At 36.1% G+C, this 12,990-nt stretch overlaps 1 protein-coding gene across 7 annotated transcripts in view; it reads right to left on the bottom strand.

Annotated features, from left to right (window-relative positions):
- SHANK2 (SH3 and multiple ankyrin repeat domains 2) overlaps positions 1-12,990 on the bottom strand; it is a 353,665-nt gene that overhangs the window by 286,856 nt on the left and 53,819 nt on the right. For all 7 annotated transcript variants that reach the window (XM_055722497.1, XM_055722500.1, XM_055722502.1 and 4 more), the window contains exons 6-11: positions 11,155-11,226; positions 10,465-10,573; positions 10,046-10,197; positions 9,084-9,251; positions 5,612-5,728; positions 643-720 (exon numbers count right to left, since the gene is read on the bottom strand). In XM_055722497.1, coding sequence (XP_055578472.1) covers positions 643-720; positions 5,612-5,728; positions 9,084-9,251; positions 10,046-10,197; positions 10,465-10,573; positions 11,155-11,226 — 696 coding nt within the window. The remainder of the gene's footprint in view (positions 1-642; positions 721-5,611; positions 5,729-9,083; positions 9,252-10,045; positions 10,198-10,464; positions 10,574-11,154; positions 11,227-12,990) is intronic.

Raw genomic sequence — 12,990 nt, 5'->3', positions numbered from 1 at the left:
GTGGACAAACAATTTTCTTCCATTTGGATTTTCAATTCAGCTTTCTGAATGTTCTTTCAAATAAGAAAACTGTAAAAAAACATCCAGTAAATTCTGACTAATCCAAAGACCTCATTGATGTTTGCAGACATACATGACAGTTTCAACTTTTACCACTGACAATGCATTAAATCAGTCCCAACCAGAAACTTAGCCCACCCCTCACACCCAAGGAAGGAAGAACTTCATTTTGGCTAAGTCAATAGGGGCCAAGCAAAGCTTAGCTGCCCAGTCACTCCTTAGATCTCTCTTACACAGGCTCTTGGATCTCTCTTCCGTGGAACTGAAGATAATGACAAAGCAAAGCACATCTGACTGCAAGATACCAATGATCTCCTGTTTTGTCATCAACCACTCATAAAATTCTCAAACACATTGACAGTGTTCACCAGATCAGCTAAAGAGGAGTGTGTTTTCCTCTCATTCCTAATTATTCCAGGAAATATTCATTTATGGCATCACACAAAATCCACAGTTTTCAAAATGATAGTTATCTTATTCTACAGCTGTTTTCAGCCTTGTGCAGTGTAACTTCTCCACAAAACCAAGAGTTCAAAAGAGATTTTCTTCCAAATATTTCTGGGGGGCATGGGTATTTTTTACCTGAAATGGAGACTGGCTGTTGTAATTCTTTATCTCCTTGTTGGCTCCCCGGAACAGCAGCACTCTTGCACAGCTCTCCTGAGAGTGGTAGAAGAGGAAGCTTGTTAAGTGTCTTTAGTTACTAAAGAGACGTTGTGGCTATGAGATGCACTGATTGCTTGGTATCTCTTGTCTTAGAGAAGTAAAAAAAAAAGAAAAAATAATTTGAGAATGTATGTTATTAAAACAGTACTCCAAATATAACAAAGCTTTAGGTGCTTTTCAGTGTGTTAGAGTAGAAACAACATGCAAGCATAAAAAAAATGTAGAGGAACGCAAGATGTAAACATCTTACTAAATTTTTAAGAAACTGTATTGTGGAAATTCCATCCTTGAACAAATCAGATTTTGCAGAAAATATTTTAGCTCAAAATGAAATTTGACTCTCGTGAGTTTTGCTTATTTTGTAGGAAAAATAGTACTGTTCACAGTATAGTACACAGTACCTGGGATGAATGATTTCCTCCCCTACTGCAAAAAATTAAACAAAGTAGTTTTACCACTTGCATGCACTTATTTTGGGTTTTTCTCAACTGAACTTCAATTTTAAACATTTAATGTATGATTATGTTTTTTAACATTTATGACATTATTTGGCCTGGCTCTACAGACTGCACTGACCAGTCTTATCTTCTCTCTTTCCTCCTAAAAAATACTAGGAGTTACAGCACAAGCCAAATACAGCCCTTCTAACAAGAGAAAAGTATGACCTCAGACCCTCTGAAGAAATCTGCAAATGAAATCTCTTAAAAACAATTTTTGGGGGCTGATACAGTATATTGCTTAGGTCACTACTCTACACTGCTGCAAAATATGACTGACTATAATCTGCTAGACATCCTGTGTGGTTCTTTCAGTTCTCAGAATACTAGACTTTTTGATGATCCATATATGGACTGTATTTCCTACTTGCCATCTTTAATGTTCATTTTATGCAAACCAGTTCACGTTTCAAAACGTTTTTGTCTTTCCTCACCATAAATATTTATATTAATTTTGTTGTGCTTTCCAGATTTCTTGTCATGTTGTGTTATGGAGTTCTACCTAATGAGGTATTTCATCATACAACCTTTCATTTTTAACAGTAAATTTGCAGCCAGAGAAAATCATATAATTTTGCTATTGCTATTTTAGTGACAGAAATGAAGCTTATTTACTAGATTCTGAGTCATAAATGAATGTGCAGAAGTTATGATTGAAAATAATTTTCATCGTTGTATTTTCTAATTTATCACACTGGATTCCTGATCTTGTTAAATCCCCTCCATCACAGGATTGTCCTAAATATATCTGGGGAGGAGGCTATCCTACCCTTTCTCCAAGATTCAATACTCCAAAAACATAGCCTTTTGTTCCCACACTTCCTGTTCTGCGTAACAGACTGAAACAACAGAATGGATCATATTTCAAAATGGTGTATTAACAACCATCTCATAGATGACAATTTCTTTATGATATATAATTAATTGAAATAGTCTAATTTGCTTGCACTGAAATCTGCACGTTACATTAGGTGGGCTCCCTGTATCTCTAAACGTATAAAGATCAAAAGTAGTGTGTAAAATGTCAAAATGTTTTTCTCCCTTTTCTGGATTCAGTATTTGCAATCATGCAAAAGTAGTAAATGTGTTGCAATCTAGATTAAGATCTCCAGGTTAAAAAAAACAAACACAAAACAAACAAAACCACATACACACACCACATGTCCTTTTCAGGGTTATTTTTGCAAGAATTCCTTTTTGACTGACTCCTAAACAATTCTAGGTTTGCACACTATCCCATAACAACTATTCCACCATTCCAGCGGGTACTACTTAGTACACTAGAAATGTTAGTCAAACCCTTTAGAGTTAAAATGCCCAATTTTGATCAAGAACTTAAGGATATAAGTAATGATATTAAGAAAAATTGTTTATATTGGCCGATTATTCATTTGGTTATCAGAACAAAGAATTCGACACTACATAACCAAAAACAATTACTCTACAAATTTAACTAAGCTGTCTGCAGCATAACAAAAACCATGCAAAGTTTTTTATTTATGTATTGAATGGTTTTGATAAGAAAAAAATTCACAAAAGTGGTCAAAGTTGTTCAACATAAGATTTTTCAAGAAAACTAATTTGGATTAATAACTGAATTTATTTATTTATTTATTCTTTTAAAATAAACAGAAGCATTCTTAGCTTCCTCCTCTCTCCCTTTTGTCTCCTACCCGTTCTTCCAGTATTAAGGGAAATAAATCAGGGAGAATAAGCTAAAAAGTCACCACCAGAAATTATTTTGATTACTTTTCCTTTGTTAATTCAACAGAAATTCCGCATTTTGGAGCTCTCTGTTGTGAGGGTGCTACCTATGAATGCCACAAGTCCTGTCTGCATAAATTTTAGATCTGTCAACCTAATAACTTCTGAGAACTTAGTATCATTCATTCATTTTATCATACATAAATTGAATATGCAGTAGCTTTTTAGATTACATTGCATTAAAAAGAATTTCACAGAGAAGCGTGGGCTTGTCAGCAGATTATATTCAATTTGTTGTCTGAGAGTTAATTACATGATTTAACACTACAACAGTTTTCATATTGAATCCAACCCACTCACTGAAAGAAGGAACACGTCACCCCAGCATTTTAATGTGCTAAATACAGAGGCATAAGATCTGTCTGGATTTCACTGCGTTACTGGACAGCCACGAAATAACTTTCAAAAACAACAGTTTATTCAGATCAGCACTTAGCTAACACTCAGGGAAACAGAACTACCAGCTTCAGAAAATATCCCAAGAAAATTCCCCACGGAGGACTGGAAGGGAAATATCAAATGGGTAATGACTCCATCTACAGGAATCAAGAGGTAAAAAGATATCGCTGTCCTCCCAATCCTCTCTCCATCCAGGAAAGGCCAACACTGCTGCTTCCACATTAGCTAATAAAAATTTTCAATAAAAGGGACACTGAAAAAAATCAGCATAGGTTCACAGCACCCCGAAAATAAACCTTTTATTTTCACATACTCTTGATTAAGGAAAACAGAGGCATGATAGTGTAGTCACAAGATGTTACACAAAGCCAAGCTTAATGGCTATGAAAATATTTGCTAATTTGTGGATGCAATTTCAATTAGAGTCTTTAAGTCTTGTACGGAATAATTTTTTCTACTGAGGTCAGGAGGAAAACACATCTCTACATGAAAAATACTGTCAATCTACAGGATTATTCTAATTTGAGCATCATACCGCATAACCTTTGCTAAAAGTGTATGATATTGTCAATAACTATAGCCATGAAAGCACTGCAATAAATTTTTTACAAAATAACAGAGATGAGTTCATATTTTTAAGTTTATATGTGCATTATGGTCTGGGCTTCAAAATTCTTACTGAGAAAAAGTGAAGTAAATGAGGTTAAAGTGAACATTTTAAAATATTTTTTTCAACACAAGTGCTTGTAAGTTATACATGTTTAGCTCTTGATGCAAATCCTAAACACAAAATTTTTGTTGAGATGAAAGTGAATTTAATTTCTCTGCAAATTTTTTTAGGAATTTAAAAAAGTGCCAAGTGGCAACAGATTTGTATGCCTGCAGTCACAGAAGTCATCCAAGCTGAGCACAGAAACCATTACTAACCTTGAACTACCTGATGCAGATACTTAGCAGCCTGTTGAAGGCTGGTAGACAGTGAGCAAGAAGCAGTTCATAGGGGCACTGCTCCCACTGACATGCTACATGTTTCAAACAATCAGCATTAACGTGAAAGATCTGTACAGCTAGTCTCTCTATGAATTGATATCAATTATGACACACACATCAAGTCAACAGTCTTGAAAAATGCCAAATTATCCCCAAAATTATATTTTAAAAAAAAAAAAAAAGTGAGGGTATTTTAGACCTGAGGAATATATCTTGACGAGACTTTGGAAAGAAACAAAGATGGTAAGCAATTAAGAAGCAGATACTTTAACAGATGTTTCACTAGTTACAGTCACATCTCATGACTTGTGTTTTCCTAATTCAATGTAACATTATACATGCTGTGTTTTAACATAGTTGTAAAACTCATTCCCTCCCAATCCCATCCATGTGAAGAGAGTATAAAATGGTGTCCAAATGGTTCTATCATTTGTAAACGACTACGTATGTTGTAAACAGCAGAGAATCCACTACCTTCTGTATAGTTTAAAAACACATTTCCACAGTATTACCCAAGTATTTCTTGCTAAAATTCAAATTAGAATTACATAAAACAGCAATAAATTCTGAATAGGAAACAAATATTCAGATATGATACGAAAAAATATAAGCTGGTAGAATATTATGTTGTTTTATTTTCTAATTAATATGCATACTCTTCCTACCTACAAGGAGCAGCCTTATTTGTAATCAGTGAATAAAACCTTTATTAAAGTTTTTAATTATGTTCTTTCTAGTTACTAAGACCACTGCTTAAAACCTGTAACACTTAATTGCATATTAAATAAATCAAATGAAAAATAATGAACTATGTTCTTCTTCAGTGTAACTTGCCTCTATAGATCAATAATAATGGGAGATTTATACCAAATGCATTTACCAAAATCAAGGAAACTGCACCTCAGGAAAATCTATCACCAAGCCAGTAAACTTCTTCAAAGAAAACTCAACAAGCCTCTCTTTCTGTGGATGGACATGAAAGATTTAGCATTTATAACTCAATTATGTCTTTTTTTTTTTTTTTTTTAATGGCTACATGTCATTCTCTCACAGCACTGGTTTCCAGTCTCCACGGGAATGGACTCCCTGGACTCACCTTCCCTCAAAGTAAAACATCCCTCCCCACTAAGCCATACCTCAGCTCCCACTGGGGGGGGACCTTTATGTCACTGAAGGAGGACAGTAGGACTCTGCAGTGCTGGGTCTGCCAGCAGAGGAGGCATGAGCCAGCTCACCTGGTTGTACAGGGCACAGATGTGCAGCGCGGTGTTTCCTGAGGCATTCTGTGCACACATATCGGCGCCGTAGAAGAGGAGGTGCTCTAGATGTTGGACGTGCCCATATCGGCAAGCCTGTAAAGAGACGCGTTAATATTTTGGTTATTACACAATCTAGACAAGAATTCCACATCAAGATTTTCAGCAGAGAAGATGCTATTCTACTTAGGGTCTAATTTTTAGAACCACCCCTGGACTGAATGGGAGAATGAACATCCAGATGTGCATACCTGCCTGTAAACACCAGTGGGTGCACTTCAGGTATAGCAAATCTGTGCATAAGTTTAAGCATCTGCTTATTTGAGGAATGGCAATTTAAGGGATTGAGAAAATACAAAGTTTGCCACTTTTTATCCACTAATATTCATAACTGTCAAATGTGACAAGCAGACTGACAGAAATTTTTGTGTCCTGCTAATCTTCAGAAACTTGCCCACTAGATGGCACTGAAGATAATCAAATTTCCAAAGCCTTTGCAAAAACAGTTTAGGGAAATCTGGCCAAAATTCAAGCAATAATCTTGATTTTGTGATGTCAAGTAGACACACAGTATACATATGGCACTGATCCAAAACAGGGGAAAATCGTCAAGAGTTACTTTATCAGTCACATGAATAAAATGTTAGACCATGAATACTTGGAAATAAACCTCTATGAATAAAACTACTGAAATTAGAAACTTTCCTGATTAGCAAGTAAGTTTGAGAAAAAGAACAGTATCTCCATTCATCAGTCCCATTTACTTGACTACCTTCCCTATAGTACACCAACTGAGCACCTCCCAATTTCTAAAGTTTTTAACTTCCTATCAGATCAGTATCATTCCTATATAATAATATGGAATTTAAGATAAGAGATACAGGTGCACAAAGCCATTCAGTCTGTCTTAGGTACCTAATTATTACTAACTTCAGTGGGAGTTTCAAACTGACACATCTTGCAATTAGGATGAGAAAAATTACGTATACTGCTCAATGGACAAATTAAATCTGTAACACAGCCCAAATCCCAGTCTAGTGTCCTAACCACTACATTTTTTCTTCCTCCATTTTCAATTTTTAACACACAGAACAGGAAAAAAAGTGTTTATTAAATAGTTTATTAATTTATAAATTATTTGCCAAAGTAATGGAGACATTATGGTAGCCGTTATCAGAACAGGAACATTTTAACACTAGGCAACAGAAAGCAAGTATCCAACAACAAGCAAAGGGAGAAAGATTTCCAACCATAACTGTGTTTCTGACTGTGTGGGACATTACAGCAAATTAGCCATGAATTATCAATTTTGTCTACCCTCTAAAAGCCACTCAACATCTACATATGAATGTGCAGACATAATTATTACAATAACTCGTAAAATACAAGAACCAATTCCAATCTTCTATTCCTACTACAATAAACTGGACTAAAACCTGGCCCCTTCTTGACTTTGTTTCCTTTGCTAGAGCGGGATTTGCCTCCTCTTTGCCAATCTGACAATAACACTTACGTTTCTGAGGAGGTGCTGGAAGACAACCAACGCAGGGGGGATATATTTCCTCTCATTACAGGGGGCTGCGTGGCAGGTGAGCTGCCCAAACCATTCATCAGGGCCCCCCAGTACCGTCAATGGAAAGAGACAGGTATCTCCAGAGGATAGCCTTTTTAGTATTATCCTAGCACAGCATGAACCTTTTCCCTTACTCTAAGGATAAACCTTACAGTATATATATTATAACTTACCTTTTCCCCCTTACTATAAGGGTAACCCAGAGGCTTAACTTTTACAGTTAAAGATTGTGTTCGCAAAATGGAAAATATACTTGCTACCAATTACTTCCTTGCCATGTGAGGTAGCTTCCCCTATTTCACACAGACAACATTCGGAATTATATCATACCACCACGTTTCTTAATTCATTAAAGAATGTTTGTATTACTGATTAATAAAGAAAAGATTGCTCATAATCCAGATGTAAACATTGATGTATTCAGGATTACAACCAATATCATGGTTTTGAAAAGCTCCATTTAATTACAAGAAATAATAACCATATGTGTATGAGACTGGATTTTCAAAATAGGGAATTTGAGTCCACTTGGATCTGGACAATCCATTTTCTCCACATCCCCAGAAACAATGGTAGTAAATTAATCCTTTTTTCCCCCCTACTAGAGATGGATCCAAATGACCTCGACCTGAACACACTTACACAGTGGAAAAGCCCAAACCTGGGTGCCAAGGCTGTCTCCTGTTTCTTTCAAAGAAAAAGAAGAAAAGAAGTTGTGTACTAAAAAGATTGGTGCACAGAAATAAAAAAAAGAAAGTGAGCCCAGATGACCTAAGCAGGCCTCTCAGGTTGATTACTTGTGTCTTGACTTATCTGATCATACCCCATCAGTTCCATTTTTTTATGATTACTCAAACTCATTCATACAGAGAAAAGCTATAGAATAGCTGCAATGGCATTAAGACTGCCAGAATCTTTAAACTCTGTAAATTACTGAGTTTATATCTATGCAAAGAGAAAGAAATTAACAAAGCATTCTTACACAACTGTTGCATAATATTCAGACGTTTCTGGAGAAGACAATATAAGAGTTCAAAGAAGAAGTGGTTTTTTATTCAGAAAGTGCCTTACCAAACATTATAGGTCTTTTTAAGAGACAGGTCTTTGAGGAAGGTCTACTTTCCCAATAGCTATGCTGAAGCTGACCAGGATGGGCCAGTGCCTGATGAATTCCAGCACCATAGCTGACTCAAGGTATCATGAGCACCATGAACCTCAAAAGATCACTTTTTCAGAAATAATTTTTCTTTGTAAAGCAAGCTACCACCTTATCTACACTGAATATGTAAGAGAGGAAAGGAAAACACATGTAAAACAACAAAAGAAAAATCATTAGAATCCCAGTTTCCACACAGGTAGGGAATGAAAACCGATGCAAACTGAGTCTGTAGGAGTTTAACATCCTTCAGTGCAACATACTAGCAGCATACTAGCAGCACGGTGCTGAACCCAAATCTTTCTGTAAAGCTCACCAGAGAGAAAGTACCTCTGATAAACACACAAGAAGCATTACCAAGGATATTAAACTTGGCATCTAACAAAAAGATCCGAGTTAAACTTTTTTCACTAAAGTGGCACTAATAGGATACTAAACTTCCAAAGAGTCCGTTACATAAACATGACTAGTGCAATTGCTGCAGCAAAATCCACAGTAACCATAGGATTTCAATACTACACAACTCCGCTGGAACAGTTTCAACTTCTAATTCACCAAAGCAGGATGCAAAGTAATAAGCAAATATAAAAAGGAAGAAATTCTATACTTGTACATGCATGGACTAAACATACCCAGTCTTCAAAACAATGTTTTAACCATAGAATATACATGACAAATTTCTTCATACAACTTCAACTCCAAATAAAAGTGATCTTTCCTACCTGATGAATTTCTTGCCATCCATTTTCATCTTTGCAACTGACTGTAGCATGTTCATGAAGTAACAGTTCACAGCAGTAAGGATCCCCTCCGACAATAGCAGTGTGGTACAGCGGTGTTAGGCCACAGCTGTCTTTGTAGTTAGGAGATGCTCCAAGCTCTAAAAGGGTCTGAAAGTGATCACAAACTGTGAAAAATATATTTTGGAGGGACTTCTAACTACAAAGGAACTTTACCTGGATATCTATTTGTAAGGTGATACCTGCCACAACATACATTTTTTGCTTTCTTATTTATAAGCTCATAGAACGGGGCCATGCCACAGACTAAGTTAAACAAGAAATGACCTCAGAAGAATTAGGATCTAAAGGAATCAACAGGGATAGCAAAGAAAGGATGAGTGGCAATGTCCAATTTCCATTCTCTCATTAAGTTCAGAAATCTCAGTGCTGAAAATGCCACATGGCCTTTGCAACATTCACCTCTTCACTTAGGAGATGCTTTATCAAAAATGTCATGCAATTTGAATAGCTGTCAAAAGGAAATAAGAAAAATCCGTAAACATAAGACTCAGTCTAGACTATCAAGGAGAGTTAAGAACACCTGTTAAAATACAAAACAGAAGACACTGTGTTAAGATATAATATGTAATTCATGCCACTAGCTTTTACTGTCCAAGAGATAACCAAAAATAATGCTATTCCTATTTCCTCAGACAGATTTTTCCCAATGTATCAAAGAATAAGGTTAAATTTCACCACTTCTTTCATCCTACAAAAAAAGATGAGAAATGAAAGGCCCTTTATTGAAAGCTAATCCTAAGATTTGAAAGCCACAAGAAAGCAGTAGAACAAGCACGTATTAAATGATTCATTGTGACCAATACAGTAATTAACTGAAAACATTCTCTTTTATATATGTTTTTCTATAAAATAACGTATCATTTGCTACTGAAAGCATTTACCTTGAGGGTTACTTGGTTCTTGGCTCTGGCTGCTTTGTGCAGAGCTGTCATTCCATCTTTGGCTCTGAAGTCTAAATGTGCTCCTCCATTTTTCAGAGCTTTTATCACTTCTACTGTATTGTCAAGCTGAACTGCCAAAGTTAGGGGTGTTTCTAAAGAAAAGAATAGCACGTACTTGAAAAAAGATGAGCAACTTTATAAAATAAAGAGCATTTCCTTTAAAAATGTTAAGTTAAAAATGCTGCTCAAAGAAAATAATGAATTATTACTTTTCTCCTTTGGACAGCAAAACCATACAGATTCCATTAGCCTCAAGTTATCAAGACAACATAATTAATGTGTGAGATTTGGCCTGTTAATCAATTTACATTGAACAAACCCAAGGTACGACTTTATGCTGTTAGTTTTATTGTTCTGACCTCCACTGTCTAAGTCATGATAGTTTGGGTCCAGTCCTCTGTCCAACATCTTTGTGATTTTTTCCACTGAGAGATGGTGGACGTGATCCATAAATTTTCTCAAATTAGCCTGAAACAAAGAGTGACAAAGGAGTCATCTTCTAATTTGAAAAAGGAAATCCTGACTAAAAGTGAAATATTCTGTAAACTGATGGCAATACCCATTGCCATCATTGAACAGTAGCTAATTCATGTTACTGGAGAACCTGACTATACTGAGAGCATAAACCCTATGGTGTGTAATGTTCAAAAGTCAAATACAATAAGAAGATTCCAAATTCTATACTTCTGAGGAAAAAATGAGTAAAAGGTTCATTCAGTAGGACATTAGGATGGTATATGGTTTATTATTCTGACCTGCAAAGACGTAGACTGGCATTTCTGCAGCATGCTGAAAGCATGTTGTATTTATGAAGTAAGGTTCATTTAAAATTACTCCATTAAAATATGGAGGAGTCAAAGACAGGAATTTTTCTATGAGAGAAATTCCCAGATCACAACTCACACATCCCTCCTGGTTCTGGCAGCACATACTGTTCATTGTTCAGCAACTGGCCCAGGTGGTAATAAACTCCTACTTACTTTCAGTTTCTCAGGCACACTACTTTGCTAAGTAGGCAATTGTTAACTTGTCCAGTAAATTGGGCATACCTTCGTATGAAGCTTGGCCAGCTGTTTTTCATCAAGATTGAATTGTTTGTACACTCTTTTCTTGTATCGAAACTGAAGGAGAAAAAAAAAAAGTATTTTTTAAACGTCCTATTTTGCTTAAAAACTCGTAATATCATTTTCTGACCTTACCAGAAAGTATCATCCACAATGATGCAAATATAGGCAAAATTTTAAAAAAGGCTTATTATTTCATTTTGAATATTCACCAGTAATCACCATTCAGCTTAACTTAGTGGCATCATAGTTTCACAGTTTGTGTAAGCAAAACTCGTATCTTGTATAAATATACTGAAATCAGTGGAGATGTATGGGAAATGAGATCAGCCTCTAGAATTTACATAAATTAGCAAAAATTACAGTGAAAAATCCTTTCCCCTAAGGATATCTGCACTTTCATTTATAGTCTCAGGCAGAAAGAACTGGGAAGGCACGTTTAAATAAAAAAATACATATTTCAAAATATCAGCTTATAATTTCTGAAATCTAAAAAAAAAAAAAAAAAAAGGTTCCTGAAAAAAACCTTAATCTACGTAGCCAGAACTTACACATGGGAATAGTTCTCCTGATGGCTAACAGGACTGGTCCTGTGAAAGAGGTTCAGAGGATTACCTCTTTTTTGGGCTGAAACTCACTCACATTTTATCCTGAACAGTTTGCTACCCTATGGCCTGTGTAGTAAGATCTATGGCAAAAACACACAGTTTACATAGTTATAATTTACTATTATCTAATCATACAAAGCAGAATTCAAAGAATGCAGCACTTCTTTTAGGCAAGGAGACTGCAATGAATAAGGCTTTAATTGAAATGAGTGATCTTTTCACAAGATCACTTTTAACACCTGAATTGCAAGCCTTATCTTTTAGCTGCAGCGAGAAGAATTTTGCAAACAGTCAATACTCATGAAACCAACATGACAGAAAAAAATAAAGTGGTTATTTAATTTGCTTATGGCTATAATATGGATTACATCTCTGAAATAAACTGCTAGAAAACTAGGACTTGAAGCCTTCTCTGGGTATTCTTCTCAGTTTTGTGTTACAGTAGAGTAAGTCTATTAACTGCAGGTTCTTTGTGGTTGACGTAGCACCATACAAGCAATATCAAAATTAATTAAATACTAGTTTCATGCCCCAGTTTCCTGCTATACTGTGTTTCAGTGTGATCTGGTTCTGCTCCATGTTTGCCCAGTGCCATAATAGTTCTGCCCAGTTCATCCCCCCGCTGCACAGCCTCTGCATGAGCAACAGAGGGGTGGGGGAAATTCCAGTGCCTATGTGTGACTGCTTCACACATACATACTCTCTTCCCTTACTGTTTTCCCAGGAGACAGACATAGGAAACGTGTGCACTTTGAAGGTGGGCACAGAAGAAATCAAACTGGGCAAGGTGGATGGCTTTAATGTGACAGAAAGAGCCTCTCTTTGGAAGAAAGCAAAGGCTAGGTATTCAGCAACTGCTACCCTACTATTGCAACCTAATCAGAGGCTCAAAAGCTTAACCTAGAACCTTACATTTCTTTATTAAATCACAGAATAAGATACATCTCCCATGTCCTCAGCAAAGGAAAACTCCAAAATCCAATCTCCCAGGGTGGGGTGGAGTGGGGTGGGTGGGCTTATTCTTTGCATCTTTTTGGGGATAACACATGGAACAGCTCCACTGAGCAAATGAATGCCAGCACTTCTGTGAGCAAGGGTTCAAGTTCAGACTTGCTGATCACTATTTCTCAAATGCAATTCAGGTGCATGTAAAAACTTCAGATACTGCTTACTGTATAGTTTGTATCAGAATATAAATGTTTCAGGTATTAGA

Source organism: Falco cherrug, chromosome 10, assembly GCF_023634085.1.
Source record: "Falco cherrug isolate bFalChe1 chromosome 10, bFalChe1.pri, whole genome shotgun sequence".
Classification (NCBI taxonomy): domain Eukaryota; kingdom Metazoa; phylum Chordata; class Aves; order Falconiformes; family Falconidae; genus Falco; species Falco cherrug.
Note: the sequence above shows the minus strand (reverse complement) of the source record. Positions and strands in the feature narration are given on the sequence as shown.